At 61.3% G+C, this 17,354-nt stretch overlaps 1 protein-coding gene across 13 annotated transcripts in view; it reads left to right on the top strand.

Moving 5' to 3' along the window:
- CACNA1C (calcium voltage-gated channel subunit alpha1 C) overlaps positions 1 to 17,354 on the top strand; it is a 521,192-nt gene that overhangs the window by 378,095 nt on the left and 125,743 nt on the right. For 9 of the 13 annotated variants that reach the window (XM_067008446.1, XM_067008440.1, XM_067008436.1 and 6 more), the window contains exons 8-9: positions 869 to 972; positions 7,412 to 7,584. In XM_067008446.1, the coding sequence (XP_066864547.1) occupies positions 869 to 972; positions 7,412 to 7,584 (277 nt within the window). Of the gene's footprint in view, positions 1 to 502; positions 607 to 868; positions 973 to 7,411; positions 7,585 to 17,354 lie in introns of all 13 variants that reach the window. The other 4 variants (XM_067008437.1, XM_067008442.1, XM_067008438.1 and 1 more) reach the window with 1 other exon arrangement.

Raw genomic sequence — 17,354 nt, 5'->3', positions numbered from 1 at the left:
ACAGCCGTCCTCCCCGGCCCGAGGCCTGTGGTGCCGATAAGGCAGCACGGTCCGCCCTGAACTCCAGGCGCAGGGCTCAGCCCCCGAGGAGGGCACCTCCCCACGCATGCCTGAAGGTTCCAGCCCCCAGCTGGTCCCTGAGAGCTGAGGCCAGGGCGGCGGGCGCAGTGGCCACATAGGCCCAACTGAACGAAAACCGTCTCGTAGGGAGAGCCACTTTAGAGGTGACCCAGCTTCTTAGACAACTGAATAGGTAACATCGGAGGAAGAGTCTGTTCTAGAAAATAAAGGGATGGAGAGAGCCAGGCGAGACGCCCGCTGAGGCAGAGCCTGCCGAGGCCCTTCTTGCTCGGGTCAAGGTCACGGGCTGTTTGGGTAGAGATGGTGCCCGGTGGCAGTGGTCTCCCACGCCAGCCTCTGCTCACGTCCTCCCTGCCTCCCTGCCTACTTGCTCTGACCCACTTCTGCTTCTCTCTCTCCTAACTATCCTTCATCTTTCCAGATGCAGGACGCTATGGGCTACGAGTTACCCTGGGTGTATTTTGTCAGTCTGGTCATCTTTGGATCCTTTTTCGTTCTAAATCTGGTTCTTGGTGTGTTGAGCGGGTAAGCTGACCGTTTCTGTGTCCTCTTTACGACGCAGCTGAGCAAGGCCCCAGGTCCTGCTGTATCCGTCACCAGGCCCAGGAGAAACAGAAAGCGTCTCCGTTCGGCCAGCCATGCTGGCCGTCGGCTGGGCAGGCCATTTGGCCTCTGATGACCTAGAGGCCCCGGTCCCGGTGCTGCCTGGTCGGCGTCGGGCCCGGGGTGGGCAGGGCCGTGCTCGGCTGCTCTCGGAGCTGTACTAACTGTGATTCCGTTCTTCCAGGTCAATGATGCCGTGGGAAGGGACTGGCCCTGGATCTATTTTGTTACACTAATCATCATAGGGTCATTTTTTGTACTTAACTTGGTTCTCGGTGTCCTTAGCGGGTAAGCAGGACCAAGGAAAAAGGTCTTGATTTTTCCATTTATTTCACTTACTCTTTCTGCTTTTCCTGGCTTTGTTCTTTTTCTGACTCTGATGAACCTGGGACGTGGGGCCACCCCAGGAGCCTTGAAGTGAATGTCCTTGGCCTGGCTCGGCAGAGGTCAGAGGCACAAGGCCGAGCCCACTGGTTTGGGCCGCGGTGAGAGGTACCCAGGCCCACCTGCCTCCTGCCCCCCGTCCACCCCAGGCTGTCCAGGCGGGCAGGATGCTTCTCCAGGAAGCTCAGAGCAGCTGAGCCCCTTGGGTGGGAAGGGCTGGGCAGAGGAATTGGAGGACGATGCGTGGGCCGTGGGCTTCAGGCCGGCGTAGCAGCCTTGCAGACGGGTACCTGCCCTACCTCTCCAGCCCCAGTCCCGGACAGGCTGGCAGTGAAGGCTCAGGTCCCCTTTACCCAGTGTTGACCGGGCCAGGGTACCAGGAGTTTGAGCTAAAATGCAAGTAAACAAAACAGACTGAAGTGCTCGTTCTTTTTGGCTCTCATCACAGACGGGGCCGTCCATCTCTGTATCCCTTCTCTGAAAGGAAGGGCGCTCAGCTGTTTGAAGCCATCAATTGCTGAGCGCAGAGGAGATAGAATCCACTTGCCTTTAACTTTGTCCGCTTGGCTCCAAGTGCAAGGCCCACCTAATTTCAGCCTTTGCTCGGATGAAGTTAAAATGTGTCCGAGGCAGCCCGTGGAGGCCACCTCTGCACCTCGGGCCCGCTGGACGCCTCTTCGGCCCCCACTATCTTCTTCCCGAGCCCTCACCAGCCATGCAAGGCCATCGCCTGAAGGCTCCCAGGGACACTTTCTGCCTTTGCCACGTGGGGAGGGGCAGCTGCTTCGTAGCCTTTCCTCCGTCTCTGCGGACGTGATGTTGGGGAGAGTCGGGCGAGGGAGGAAGACTTCCCAGCCCCTCCTGCCGTGGCCCGAGGCCTCGCACGGGCGTCGGGGTCAGTCCTGGAAGTGGGGGAGGGACAGAGTCCTCCTCCATCCTCACCCCTCCCCGCGGGGGTGCTGTCAGGGGCTCCGTCACAACGGGCCTTTGCCGTCAGCGGCCGCACAGGGACTAGAAACTTCCGTCAGGGTGACGGTGACATGCAGGCCGGCAGACGCCCCGGTCAGCTGCCTGGAGGGTGGAAGGGTTTCCATTTTTGTGTCCAACACAAGAAAATGCCCTGTTTATGAGGTGTCGTCAGGAAGAGCGTTGAAAAGTCAACCTCATCGCCCGCTCAAGGCAGAAATTTGGATGCTCCAGGCAGAAGGGTCTTAAATGTTACTCGCCCACCTGACAAAACGGACATGGCGAGCCCCACTCCTCGGTCGCAGGGGCGGTAGAACGAGGTGCTGTCCGTCGAGTCCTCCGCGCACAGCAGGGCCGCCCTCACCGGGGTCCTTGGTCACTCGAAGGCGGTCAGAGCTGAGGTTCCCGAACAGGATCGTCGCGGGTTAGACCCGCTGCTTCCAGACACGAGGGGAGGGAGCCCGAGATGCCGTGTGGCTTGCAGGGGTCCCCTCGCTGGTCGGCGTCGGCACGAGGCCCAGCCCAGCTCCCGTCTTCCTGCCACCGACCCGTAGACGAACGTTGGATCAGCCGGACCTGTAACACGCCAGGGTTCTGAACCTTGAAAACGGCGGTTCCGTGTTCTCCCCGCAGAGACGAGGGGCGAGTCTGAGCAGTGAAGCCCCCCCAGGAGTCCGAGGCGGAGGCTGAGGGCTCGGCCGCGAGGCCCCCCTCGAGCGGATGGTCTGCCTGGCCATCCTCGGCTCCCCCGGCGGGTCAGAGTGGGCTCAGATGGCGGCAGCGCTGGGGGCTGCCAGGGCGATCTTGAAGGCCCAGTCTTGGTCCGGGCGAGAGCGGGTGTGTGCAGCCCACGGGATTCCAGAAACCCGGTCTGGTCTGGGCCTGTGAGCCCAGCCCTTGGTTGGTGCCCCGGGGCCCCTCCTCACACCCGCTCCTGCCCCGTGCCCCCTCCCCACGTTGCTGGGGCGCGTCTGCCAAGGCCCGCCCGGCCCCGGGCACCCTCTGCCCGGCGTGAGCAGCTCCCCTTCACGGCCTTTCCAGAAGGCCCAGAGCCAGGCTGCCGTGGGCCGCGCACGCATGGTGCCCGCCCCGTCTCGGCAAGTCGGGACGGCAGTGTGGTGGAGTTACCCTGGAGCTCGGCCGGACGCCTGTTCACGCGGCAGCCAGCCTGCCACAAGCATCCGGAAACCCCTCGGCGCTCACGGAAGGCCCGTCTCAGGGGTGGCGTCAGCGGTCAGGAGCTCGACGGCAGGCCCCGGGCTCGGCGCCGTCGGCGGACGCGCTCCTTTGCTGCCCACGACAGCCCCGCGAGCTGGGGCCAAGCGGGTGTCACCTCCACAGAGAAGAAGAGTGACGGTTACGTGCGGGAGCCTCCCCCAGTTCTCACCGGTGGGCCTGGAGGGTCCGAGATTAAACCCACGCAACGTGGACCCACGGCCTCTGTCCCCGTCCCCAGGCTCCACCGTGCCCAAGCCCATCGGCCTGGTTAATCCCGTGTCCTCGGGTGGCAGCCGCGACCTGGCAGGAGGCGGGCGGGAACCGCAGTAAGGACGGGGGGAGCAGCCCAGGGGTCCCAGAGGAAGCTGAGGAGCCCCAGCCCCGAGGGCTGCGGACAGGCCCTGAGCTGGGGGCCGGCGGCCCTGCAGATGTAACAGCCCTCGAGGGAGAACAGAGCTCCCCCAGCAGCACCGCAGCCTTGGAGCATTTGGGGCCGGGGGCCGACACCCTGCGTCCACCGGCCAGGGGTATTGTCATCGTCGCAGAGCCCAGCACGGTAACTGTCCTCACGAACGCCACCCTGCGGTCACCGAGGAAGCTCGGGTGTGCTTGGGGTCGTCTGCTCGGGAAGGCAGGGAGAGCGGCGCTCTGCGGAGCCTCCATTTTAAAGGCGGCATCCAGAGATTTTGGTCGTCAGAGGGACAGCCGTCCTTCGTCTGGAAACCCACTCCTGCTGAGCCTAGAGGCGTCCGTGTAAACGTGCCTCTCGTGGATTTTTTCGCACACGCTTCCACGGTCATCATCTCTTGATCCTCACGTGCCAAAGGACTGACGTTCGTCAGATAAGAACCAGATCATACGACCTCCCCCTCCAGAGATCTCAGCCTCTAGCCGTGAGAATTACAGTGACGGCAACCACGAGATTCTGGAAGCTGCACTAGAAGCTGCCATCGGGTGAGAGTCCCTGGACCCTGGACTCTGGTTACTTTTTGGTTTTAAGTGGTTGCAAACACGGAAGACGTGTGTCTTCAGGTGACACGGGACCCGGGACCTCTTAGAGGGTGGGCGCCCAGCCCTTGTTCCCCCGGGGAGATGGGGCAGAGGGCCTGGGGGTGGGCATTTTACAACCCGAAAGCATCCCCGATCACGGGGCACGGTTACGACGCTACCTCCGGGTCCCGAGGAAGCAGAAGTGCCCGGACACACTGCCTCGCGGCTGGAGCAGGGGAGATGCACGTGATTCCTGGAAGGCTTGTTCCACGAAGTGCCCACCAGCCCTGGATTCGTGAACGCCAGCCTCTGCCCTCGGGGGTGGGGGGGGGTTAGGTTCCTGTGAGGCTCTGGACACGACGCTGCCGGCAGCGCACAAGCGCGCCTGTGTGAAGTCGCCTCGTTCAAGGCACGGTGTCGATCCGTTCGCACCGAGCTCTCAACCCACAGCCCGTAACTCAGGCCTCCTGGAGTCCGCTCGTCGGACACACGGACTCGCCCGTGAGGCACCTCGCAGCCCTCGTGCCCTTGGGGTCACAGAGTGCACGGGGGCTCCATGCTCGGGGGCCGTTTTAATCTGAAGAATCACCAACAGAAAGCACAAAGCGCGGAAATGGCCCGTAGAGAGGCTCTTAATCACAGTACGAGCTGCACCACCAAGGAGGCGAGCGGCCCCTCGTCCAACCTCCGCCGGGAACGTGACGCCGGGCCCCGCCTTCCTGCGCGTCCGCAGTGACCGCCAGGGCTCGCGGTGTGGGTGGCGCGACGAAGAAGGCCTAGCGCGGAGGCGGGTCTGCAGATGCGGAGTCCGTGGGTGACGAGGACCAGCCACACCGGTCACCGCGGGGCCTGGAGCCCGGCCGCCGCGCCGACGGACCCTGCACGCGGCCGCCCTCCGCGAGCTGTGCCAGCGCGCGCCCCGCCCGGGCTCTCCACGGCGTTTGTGCTGTCGGCCGTGGCGCGCACAGGACGTGCTCCTGCCTCCGCGCAGACCCGCCGCGACTGACCGGGCAGCCGGCTCCAGCTCCTGGGCCCGGGCCGCGTGGGACGTCCAGCCAGGAGACCAGGAGGGCGGGGCGCTGCCACCCTGCACGTCCCTGCCGCGAGGAGCCCGGAGAGGGAGCCCCTCACGTCCTCCCGGCCCGGGCCAGGCTGTGCCCCACGCTGCGCGGGTTCCTGGCTCCGCTGCCGCACGAAGCCCCTCGCACCCCAGGAAGCCTCATTTCCTCTTCTCCCGGATGTCTGTCTCGGTTCGCAGAGGTCGCGGGTGGCAGGTGGCGAGCCTTCGCTCGGCCGAGCAGGTGCTGTGGCGCACGGCCCGGTCCGCTTTCCCGGCTCTGGTCGGGCCCCGGCTCCAGGAGAAGCACGGCCTCTGAGCTACTCAGCCACCCTTCCACCCGAACCCGCTGCTCGAGGCGTGGAGCTCTCAGGTGTGTGGAAGTGGAAGGGCAGTTGGGGGGCGCCTGGAGCTGCAGTCTGGGGGCTGCAGGGGAGCCCCGCTCCGTGAAGTGACTCTCCGGGTGGCGAACCGCAGCCCCGGGAGGCGTGGAGAGCTGGACACTCTCTCCGGGCCCATCCTCCGTGGCGGCAACGCCTCCACCCACACTGTCATCTGTCAGCGCAGCCCCTTTTCCCTGGGAAGGAAGGCGCGGTGCCGCCAGCGGCCGGGAAGCCCAGGAGAGAGCAAGTTCGGTCCGATTTGAACCGGAGTCAATCAAAGTGAAAAAGAAGATTCCGTCCCGACCCGAGCGTCGTCAAAGCAGCAGTCAAAGAGAACTCGTGGCTTGGGAGCCCACGGCTCCCGGTGAAAATGTCCCCCAGACCCCACCCGGCCGGACCCTCACCATAAAGGGTCGCGGCTGAGGTCTGTGCTCCTGCCGCGGCTGTGGTGAATGCAGATCCTGGACGGAGGGCGCAGGGGCTCCGGCGTTGAGCCTTCCTGCCCCGTGGCTTGTCGGCGTGTCCTTGCTTCCACGGGGCCCTCCCGTGGAGCGTCTGTCTCGTGCAAGGAATCCCCTTCAGGGGGACTCTGCAGCCTTCCACCCTGAAGTAGGCCTCAACTGCTGAGGGAAGGAGGAGTCACGTCTCTAGGAAGAAACCAAGAGTGTCAGTGCATCCCCCCAACACACACACACACACACCCCAGGATCCCCATTTCCCAGAGACTGGAGGTCAGAGGGAGGCTGCTCCTATCTATTTCGGAAGAAAAGGCACAGATTTGCTTTGAGAGTGAGAACCAGCCTCCCTGACTCCCTTCTTGGCTTCCAGGTCCCTCCTGGCTCAGAAAGCGAACTCAAGGTCAGAGAGAAAATAAGGACAGAATCATAGAAAATAGGAAAGAAACAGACACTCTCCAAAATTTTTCAATAAGCTCCTCTTCCAGCAAATCCCAGCTTAATTTTAGTTTCTACCCATCATTGCTCTAGACTGAACGCCTCATTTAACTTTTATATCATCTTGATTTTATGTATTTTTCCATTCTGATTAGATTTCCCTTTTCACCCAAAGGGCACCCCCCAGGGCATTTTCCTGTGTTTGGAATCCTCTTCTGTCTCCCTCCGTGTGGGAAAGGACATTCTCTAGATTAGAAACCCCTCCAGGCTTGCTGAACGGGGCAGAACGGAGCCTAGAAATGAGAATGGGGGGTGAGGAGGTGAGGTCTCCTGGGTCTGACATCAGTGGCGTCCTGGTAAACATTAACAACTGGCTCTTTGCAGGGAAAAGCCCTGGTTTGTAACATTTGACGGTGTCCGCGGTGTACGCGTCCCCACCGTGGGCGACGTTGAGCCGTTTTTGAGGAGGCATCGGGGTTGGTAGAGCCCGTGCGGGGAGTGCACTTCAGCTCGACCCCAAGTCCTGGGCTCCCGGGCCGTGGCGGGGGTCCCGCCGGGTTACTGCTCGGAAGGCCTTTCCAAGGTCGTTGGAGAATGTGTGTCGTGAAGAGGCAGAGCTTGCCGTCATGGCCCGGGAAGGAGGGAGGTGGATCTGGTCCACGCCACGCTCGCGCCCCGAGTCAGGCAGCGCCCTGCCCCGGTGGCTCCATCCTCTTTCGTGAGAGCAGATCAGACCCGGGACGGGGGGAGCGGTCTGTGCAGCGTGGGTGCGGCCGGCGGCTTCCCACGCGAAGCAATTAATGCTTGGTTCTTCTTGTCCCTCGCCCTCTCGCCAGAGAGTTTTCCAAAGAGAGGGAGAAGGCCAAGGCCCGGGGCGACTTCCAGAAGCTGCGGGAGAAGCAGCAGCTAGAGGAGGACCTGAAGGGCTACCTGGACTGGATCACGCAGGCGGAGGACATCGACCCTGAGAACGAGGACGAGGGCTTGGACGAGGAGAAACCCCGAAACAGTGAGCGGCCTCCCCATCTGGGGCTGGGGGCTGGGCGAGGCAGGGGGCGCGGCAAGAGGGCCGCACCGGTCTGGGGGGTGGCCGTCCTCCTCTGCTCTCAGAAATCAGTCCCACGTGTGTGGAGCAAAGCCTCCTAGTCCTCCTCGAGCCTCTGATCCTGGGACGGGGCAGACTTTGCGCAGTCGGGCTCTTTGTTTGAAATCCGACATCCTCCTCCCAGCTCCGGCTCCCTGGGTCGGGGGCGGGAGGCCTGCCCCAGGCTTATTCGGACGGGACCATCGCCCCCACCACCACCTGGAAAGCAGGCTCTCCCTCCCCCCCTTCCAAGGACCACTGCGCCTCCTCAGGGAAGAGAGCCAAAGGTTTCTCTCGAGGAGCTTATATTCCAAGATCTGGGAAGGTGCTAAAGGGGAAGGTTGGGGAGACCCGGCGGAAACGGGCAGAATAGCTTTTTCGGTTTTAGAAACTGACCCCGAGCCGTCTCTCCTCCTCCCGCGGGCCCCCTTCCTTGGGTTGCGCACATTCGAATCGGGATGTTTCTGAGCAAGGAACCGATCGGGTTAAATAGCCGAGATGCTTGCTGAGCGGGGTCAGAAAGACAAGGGCGGGCAGCTAGAAAGGCTCCCAGGCCCGGAGGGAGAAGAGAGCCCCGCTGAGGCGCCGGGGGCTGACGGGGAAGCGGGGTGTCCGTCGCTGTGTTCTGACAGAGGCCGGGAGGGCGCGGGTCGCGTGTGTGCACGTGTATCCCGACGCACGTGCGGATACGGTGGCCTGGTGCGTGGGCGTACATCCCGCCGGTGTGTTCGTGCCCCCGGCCGGGTTCCGCGTGTTCCTGCTCGTTGGCACCTGAGCTCTAAGTGGGAATCCTGGAGGGGGAGCAGGCGGACAGGGAAGGAAGACGACTTGGATGTGAGCAGAGAGCAGGCCCGCCTCCATCGTTTCAGAGATGGATTGAATACAGCCTTGCACAGCTTGCTTTCTGATAACTGCGCTCAAGGAATGACCGCAAAAGTAAAACACACACACAGCCAGGGACTGGTAACAGGGAGGCCTTCGCGCTCCACTGAGGAGCTTTTGCAAGTTGGACGACACGGCCTTAGATGGATTACAGCGGTGAGCGGCGGAGCTGCTGAGTGTCTTTCTTCCCGGGAAGACGCCGGCAGCGTCCGTTCCGCTGCTGACGGATGGTGGATGCGGCGTGGTCCGCGGCAGCCAGCGGTGTGCGAGTAGTGAGCTGGCCTGGGAGCCTCGTCCACACCTGCTGCGAAGCACAGGAGCCGGCCCTGGGCTCCGGTCTGCACCCTGGTCACGGCGGAGCCCAGCTCACGACGGACGGTGGGAGCGTGTCTCTTACACGTTCGTACAAACGTGTGTGTCCACTGCCCGCGCCGCACTCGGTGGCCGTCCGCAGAGGCACAGTCGTCCTGCTCTTTTCCGGGGACAGGTGTGCGCTTCCCTGTCCTGCCCCGATGGAGGATTCTTTGCTGCTGGAGCAGATCAAGTGGGCGAGGCCCACCTGCCCCCTCTTTCTGCCCAAGTTTTGGGGAGAGCACAGTGTACCGCCTGCCCCAGTGGACAGGGTCTCTGCCAGGGTTCTCGTGAGCCCTTGTGTGGGTGAGGTCAGTCTGAAGGCTGGCGTCCCTCCCCTGCACTCGTTCCTGGTGGCTGGAGGAGCCTGGGGTCTGCTTCTTGTCCTCAGAGGACAGAACGGAGCCTGCCGCCTTCCGTCGTGGAAATGGTGGTGGGCCGGAGCCAGGGGGAGGCGGCCAGGGACCGGGCATCTACAACAACAAGACAGAGGGTGAAATAGAAGCACGTGAGGAACTGAATGAGAGACGCTTGGCTATGGAGCCAGGAGGCTTGTCCAGAGGCCGGGGCTGCAGGGGAGTCCGGTCAAGAGCAGACTGGACGAGACGGGCTTGTTAAGGGACTGGTCACTTAATAGATTCACAGAACAGGTAGGCCCGTGGCTCAGAAACTATATTCTGATCTTCAGAACTTTGTAGTTTGCCCTTTGAAACAAATACAGGGGAAGAAATGCTGCTATTAATGATATGCGTTTCTACCAAAGTAGTGTCTTTGCCTTTGAAATTGCTAAAAGATTACAATACAGCGTATTTACCAGTTCTCTTCAGCTCAAAAATTAAGTCGTTTTTTGAGAAGAGAGGGAAAAGGGTGTTATCTCTCTTGACCGATGGCTCTGGCACTCGCGCTTGTGCCCCAGGCAGGAGGCCCATCGGCACTTCGGAAATGCCAGCTGCCGGGTGCTGGTGACACACGGTGGCTCCAGCGCGGACACAGTTCAGTGACACGTCATTACGTGGTAGCCGAGCACACCCACGGGGAGCCCAGTTATTCATTGTTCGAGGAAGAGCTGCAGACACTGAGGCCGAAGAAAGAACAGGGCTCGGGAGGGCCGCAGAGAGAGGGCATTGTTTGAGGTGTTTCTCTAAGTAATTAGAGTCAACGAGTTGACCAGTAAATTATATAAAAAATACATTACAGTGCACTCAGTTCATTCATCCTTCCACCCGCGCATCCACCCGTCAACCAGTTAAAGGTCCGTTGTGTGTCTGGTGCTGTTTCAGGCCCTGAGGGTGATATAGCGACACACAAAGTCCTCAAAAGCCCCTGCCCCTGGGCTTCCCTGGTGGCGCAGTGGTTGAGAGTCCGCCTGCCGATGCGGGGGATGCGGGTTCGTGCCCCGGTCCGGGAGGATCCCACGTGCCGCTGAGCGGTTGGGCCCGTGAGACGTGGCCGCCAAGCCTGCGTGTCCAGAGCCTGCGCTCCGCAACGGGAGAGGCCACAACGGTGAGAGGCCCGCGTACAGCAAAAAAAAAAAATCCCTGCCCTCGTGAACAGGAATGTCTTCTCTTCTTTCTTTCTCCTCCTCAAGATCAAAAAATGCATGGATTAAGTATCTGTGCATATGGGAATCTCTCTCTCATGTCATTAAGACCATTTCAAGGCAGCCCCAGTCCGCGAAGACAGACATTTGTGCAGATGAACCTGGAAAAGACAGACCGTGGAACCAAAACACTTGAGTTTCCACACAGATAAGCGGGTTAAGTAGTTATCCCGCGTATTCAGTTCTGTTCGCAGGAGCCCCTCTGCAATCACCTTTCGCCAGCAGAGCCGCGTGACCGCCGCCGCCGCCCTGCGGCATCTGGGGTTGCATGTTATTGACACACGGAGATTTGAGGGCCTCCGAGAGCAGCAGGTTTGCCCACGGAAGGGCCCTGTGGGGCTCGAGAGTGGAGATCTGAACATCACTGGTCTACACCGTCTACGTGTCAAGGGCACGTGCATCATTATTTGAGCTTTTCTTTTTTTTTTTTTTTTACAATTTAATTAGTACAATCGGTTTTCCTTGGACTTACTCGTGGGCATGGCTGCCACACGCCTGAAGTCCTGAGACAGCGTCCCACCAGCACCCGGTCAGACAGCGTGAGAAGGACACTAGCAACGTTTTTTTTTCCCGACTCCCTTCTTACTCTGGACCCAAAGTTATCGTGTTAGAGGCCGTCCTAACCCCACACCCTGCGGGGAGAGCAGACGCCTCTCCTGCCCCGCCCATCACCTTTAGCTCGTCCTAATGAAGCCCTAAAACGTCAGCGCTGGAAACCGCCACAGAGATCAGGTGGGGAGCAGCTCACCTGGGCTGCTGACGAGGTCCGTTGGGGCTCAGAGGCAGTGCAGAGATGAGCGGCCCGGGGGCCCTGCAGTGAGGCTGTTTCATGGATTCTTCTGGGCTCGTGGGAATGACTGCTCTGGGCGGGTGTCAGACACGCATGTTGTATGCGGACCCTCACCCGGGAATCGGGTCAGAACAAGGACCCCGGCGTGGGTGGTACCTCCACAGACAGCCCGTCCGCCGTGGAGCAGTCTGGCTGTTCTGCCGTCGGGCCCAGGACTTTGTAGACGCCAATGTCCCAGCCTCGGTGCAGTGGAGGGGCCCCCGAGGGCCACGTCGAGCGTACGGTGAGAAGCAGGTGTCCCGACCCAGCCCAGGCACGCCGTCCTAATGCTTCTTAAAGCAAAACCAGCTCTGGGGGAGCTTGCCAGCCGGCTGTAGAGACCGCAGCCATCTTCCTTGGATGGTGGGGTGGCTTCTGGAAGGAAGGAGGGTGTGAAAGCCGCACAGTAAAAGGGAAAGCTGGCAGCCAGCGGAGCAAGGGCGAGACCTTGTCGTTCACGCGCTGTCCTCGAGGGCGTCGTTCTCGCGCAGCTGGCGGAGCTGCTCTTTGGATCCGGAGGTTGGACGGTGCGCGAGGGTCGCAGCTGCAGGCTCTCCTGGGCTAGAGCGCCGAGGCGGACAGGGCGGGGCCGCGAGAGGGGACAGGACAGGGGCGGTCTCGTTTCATCCTCCCCGGGGTCATCTCCCGTGGGCGCTGGCGCCCCCTTTGTAGACGGGGAGCTGGGCTCAGAGAAGGTAACGTGTCCTGTCCCACAGCTCGTACGCTGCCCCCGCCCTCGGGGATGTGGGCCTCAGTCCAGTGCTGCCCGGACCCCTCCTCAGCCCCGCCCTTGGTGGTGCAGGGACCCCCCCCACCCTGCCTCTCCAGCCAGAAGCGGCTGGAAGAGGTCCCTCTGACCCCTTCGTCGTAGCAGCTGTAACACCCTCAGTCTAACGCGCAGAGGGGGGTGGATGGAGGGAAGGAGGGCTGGGCGGGGGGCGGAAAATCTGATCTTAAACGTTGCCCTAAAGGGCCCTGAGTGTGATTTTAAAAGCAGGGAGAGATGAGCTTCACGATTGTAAGGACTGTGTTTGGAGCGTGGAAGGGAGTCCTGGCGACATCTTGCTCAGGCAGAAGGAAGTCCGCTGAGGACAGAAGCCGCCCGCCTGGAGTGGTCTAAGGGCAGCTGTGCTTGGAAAGGGGGCACATCAAGGACACCACCCGTCGGAGTTTCCTTCGGTTCGGGACTCCTTGAACTTGGTTAGAGGAGGGTGTTGGTCAGCCAGGAGGCTGCAGGGAGGGGCGCTCCAGGGCAGCGACCAGCCCCCGTCCTGCCCTGGCGTGTGCACCCGGAGGAATGTGATGTAACCACCTTCAGTGCTGCGGCATCATGTGGCCGCAGGGTCACCTCTCACGGTCCCAGGATCCTGGCACGACGGGGGCGGGGGGGGTCTCCAACCAGCCACAGCCTCACCGTGGGGGCTCATGTCACCTCCCTGAGGCCACCAAACCCACTGGCAAATGGATCTGCCCACTCAGCCCGCCCAGGTAGCCACCCAATAAAGCGCTGCTGTGATTTTCTGGTAAAGCTTTGCAAACGAATGGACACAGTGGGGGGCTGAAGGTAGCTCCTCGGAGGCACTGAGGGGTGAATCGGCCTGCATTTCCCTCCGAGCCACCCCCTGACGACCAGGGCTCAGGCCGAAGCACCCTTGGCTCCACCCCCGCCCCTCCCTTCCACGTGGGCCCTGGGAGAGAAAAGCCCCTGCTGCGTCAGGACAGGGTTTCTGTGGTTTCTGTCAGAGGCTGTCCGTGGAGGAGAGGGTGACAGCTCCCGCCTCTGTCGCCCTGCTGATGTGGGGAGTTATCACCCGGGGGTGGAGGGGGATCGGCCAGGCTGCGGGCGGCCGTGCCAGTCAGGTGGGCTAAGTGCTGCAGTAGAAGGTCTCAGCCGCTTGGTAAGGTGAAGGGTGCTTCCTGCTCCTGGTTCCGTGCGCGTTGAGTTGGCAGGAGGGAAGTTCACCTCCCCCCGGCCTCAGAGGCTCCGCGGATCCCCTGCGTCTGGGCAGGGGAGGAGGGCAGGAGAGGGCCCCAGGGAGGGTGTAAAGGCCAGGCCTGGGAGGGTGGGCACCGCCTGCCGCTGGCCAGCACAGTTGACAGCCCCGTAGCTTCCAGGGCGGGGGCGGAGCCCGTCTAAGTGACGGGGCAAAGCAGCCGGGGGAGGGGGCGTGGTGGACACGAAGCCACGTCTCTGCTGCCCACAGGTCGGTAGCGGCTCTCGAGGCCAAAGGGGTGAGAAAGGAGCTGCAGATGTAAAGTGCAGGGTGAGTAAGGGGGAGGGGAGGGGGAAGGACTTCAGTTTCGGGCTTTGGGGTGAAACCGAAGGTCAAGCTGGAAGGGGTGCTGAGACTGGTCCCAAACGGCCTCGGGTGTGGACTTTTTCCTGTGGGTTCAGCAGAGCCACCAGGGGGAGAAGTTCACAGTGCCAAGGTCACCCGGCTCCTTTTGTGGACAGATGGTTGGGGGTCGGGGGCTGGAAGCAGGGCGACCCAGGGGTTCCAGGGGCTGACACAGCCTGAAGTGGGGGTCACGGCGAGAAAGATGGCCCCCCGCTGATAGCCGGCGTCCACAGGGAAGGGACCGGGGCCGGCGGGCCCAGGCGTCCTGGCGATGTGCGGCTCGGGCTGTCCTTGACCTTGGGATGCAGCAGAGCCCGCCCCCAAGGGAGCCCCAGGAGCTGCTTTGTCCCGTCTGCTTGGCCGTGAACGGGCCGCCTCTGTCCGTGACTTCACCCTGAAAGGCGCCCTGGGTAGAATCCCAGCGGCTCCCCCTCATCTGATCCCTGCCCTTCTGACTCAGCGGCTGGTGGAAAGATAAGAGCTGAGTGGCAGCCCCAGACACGGAGCTGTGAGGGCTCCGTCCTTCTGGGTCCCTTCATCAGATGGACGTGCCCGGGCCTCTGTGGCAGCTGCGGTGCCGCCAGGAGAGCTCCGTGCTTCCGTGGAACAGGAAGGGCCCCGTCGTCTTAAGCGGCGATCGTACGTGCTGTAACCCTGGGCTGCTGGTCACTTTGCGTTTGGGCCTCGCGGCTCAAGGGGCGGGGCTGGGGTTCGAGGGGCGGGGCTGGGGTTCGAGGGGCGGGGCTGGGGCCGGGTCGGAGGCAGCAGAGCGCCGCCCTCGCCCTCGAGGAGCTGCCCCGAGGTGGGCGGTCCCGCAGGGCGCGGATGGACTCTCACACAGGAGGCGAGGGACGGAGTGAGGCTGCGCCGAGTCAGTGGGGAGACGGGCAGCTGGCGGCGGGGGCCACGTTAGGGGTTGCTCCTGCCTTCGCGGGGCTGCTGTGACACATCTCCACAGACGGGGGCGTAGACAACGGACATCGGCTTCCCCGGCTCCGCAGGCCGGACGTCCGCGATCGGGGCCCAGCATGGCCACGTTCTCGGGAGGCCCCGTGCCCGGCTCGCGGACGGCCCGCGTCCTCCACGGACGCCTGCTAATGCTCTGGCCTCTTCTTCTAGGCACGAATCCCACTCAGAAGGGCGCCACCCTCATACCCTAATCGCCTCCCGAAGGCCCCACCTCCAAATACCATCGCCCTGGGATGAGGGTTTCAACACATGAATTTGGGGGGACGCACACGTTCAGTCCGTCGCAATGATCTTTCTGTACCCCTGTGCGAGGCCCGGATTCCTGCTGTAGCCAAGTGCGCGGCTTCGTCGGGATCAGAAACCACAGAATCCGGCCGCCGTGGGGTCACCCGGTCTGCCTCCCAGCCTCCGTGGGGAAACGCGTGGCCCCCTGTGGGTGCGGGGACGTGGGGGTGGGCGCTGGTTGTCATGGGTCTGCTTCCTGCAAGCCTGGCTCATTTCTGAAGACAGGCAAGGGCAGGCTTTCCCCCTGCTCGCGGCGCTTACAGATCCACTTCCCCTAAACAGACACGTAGGTTTCAACCCTGTCTCAGGACAGATCACACAACGTGCTCAGGTAGCCCAGCCGGAACCTGGCAGGCCCTCCCAGAAAAGACAGAGCAAGCAGTTTTGCTCGTGCCCAGACCCCCCGACCTGAAGCCTATATCTGGACTTCACTGCAAAGGCGTAAACTTCCCTCCTGCTGCCCCTGGTCTGGGTCCACACCGGGGTGGCGGTCAGCTCATCCTCTGTGCTGGCCCTTGAGACCCTGTTCTCAGAATGCGGTCCCCGAGTGGACCGCGTCCTGTAGAGGTCATCAAGGAAGGCGGGGGGTCTGTAGAATGTCCTGTTCCCAGTGACGTCCAGATAAGAAAGCCGTTTGCTCAGCTTCATGAAAATATACATTTTTTTTGCAATTTAGACTTAATTCATATGAGTCCATCAGACTGTCCAAACTTACCCCCTGCAGAGAGGTCTGCAGGGGAAACTCACTAGGCAGAGCTGTGATGAAAGGTTTATCCTCTCCAAAAATATACACTTGAATTTCGATAAGGTTCTTCACTGTTAGGCTTTTTTTTTACAAAATAGTAAGGATATTAAGATATTTTTAAACGTCTGGACAGAGGAGCTTTTGATGGTTCCTAAATACATGTTCTAAAAATGATTTGCCAAGCACAATGCTGGTTTTGACTAACAGACCCTAAGTCCTGTTCAGAGGGCTTCAGACTCTGCCGGATGCAGGCCCACAAGCCCCCCGGGACCAGAGGTCAAGAGAAAACAAAACCACAGGCCACAAGCTATTAAAGAATGATTACAGCTGTCCTGGAACCTGTCTGTGCCTCTGCTCCTGGGGTGAGATAATAGATCTGTTCTCAGCAACTTGCTGATGAGGTGAAAAGCCCTAATTAGGTGCTTGACAGGCTGGCCTTAAGGGGAAAAGCCTTTGTTTACCTTCCCAATTCCAAGCTTCAAATCAGCTGGCCCAACCCTTATATCTCATTTCAGTGACTCATGAGACAGGACAATGGCATCCAGTCTCAGGCCAGTCACTTATGCTAACAAAATTCTCTGAAAATAGCACATGCACCCACACCAGGCACATACACTCACACACGGGCAGGAAGAGATTGAGGACCCCTTTCCTGACAGGGACGTTCAGAATTAGAGTCTCGTTGTGTTTACTAATACTTGCTCCAGCCAGTGGGTCCAGCTAGGACAATGTCTGCTGTCTGATGTCTGCTACGTGCGGTAGAGACAGAGGGAAAGATCTCGGTGCTACCACCTGGGGGGTGAGCATCTTCTTGGTGCGAAAAGTACGGCCAGCGGTAGGGGGTCCCAGGCCCCTGGCCCGCGGCTCCTTCCGCGGCTGTGCGATGGACTGGGAAGCGGAAGCTGGTTGGTCGCTGACCCTCGGGCAGGGCATCCAAGGTTTTCACCAAGAAGGCCCCAAGCTTCAGTAAGACTTGTAGAGCTTCTTCTTGAGCCTCTTAGGTGGTATAAAATCATTTCCATGAATTATAATTTCCATAGTCCCTTAACGGATGGATTCTATCAGCTCGTTAAGTCGCCCTTGGCTGGAAGAGCTGGAAGCAGGGCAGCAGGAGGTGATATGGCCTCACCCTCCCCTCCTGCCTCGAGGCCAGGGCTTCCGGTCTGCACTATCGCGCTGTGTCTCTGTAGACCGAGTAGGGGCCCGAGAATGACAGCCCACCTGACCTCCAGGCCCTGCCCGGTAGCCGATGGGCAGTTTGCCTCTCTCCGTTTCCCTGCTTGTAAAAGGAGGGGTCGGATCAGACAGCTGCAGAGACACCTTCCAGCTCTGGGTTTTGTGGACGCACATTAGCTTTTGCTCTGGGTCTCCTGCAGGATGCCCTGAACCCTGGAAGCGAGGTACTCCTTCTGAAGACCCTCCCTCCCAGCGCCTGGTCCACCCCGCCCTCCTGCCTGGAGAGCTCGGCTCCGCCAGCTGCCTTAGGACCCGCCCCGCTCCCAGCCCCCCTCGGGCGCCCCTCCCCTTCTTCCCTCCCGCGCGCTCACGCCCCTCCTTTTTGCTCCCACAATTCCTATCCCACACCTGTGTCACGGCACTGATGTACGTGACCTGTTGTACCTCTTTATCCATCTTTATCCCCTGCTGGGTTGGGTTGTGCACCTGGAAAGGGAGGGAAGCTTTGCATCCCCCATC

The sequence above is a fragment of the Kogia breviceps genome, chromosome 12 (assembly GCF_026419965.1).
Source record: "Kogia breviceps isolate mKogBre1 chromosome 12, mKogBre1 haplotype 1, whole genome shotgun sequence".
In the NCBI taxonomy this organism is placed as follows: domain Eukaryota; kingdom Metazoa; phylum Chordata; class Mammalia; order Artiodactyla; family Physeteridae; genus Kogia; species Kogia breviceps.
Note: the sequence above shows the minus strand (reverse complement) of the source record. Positions and strands in the feature narration are given on the sequence as shown.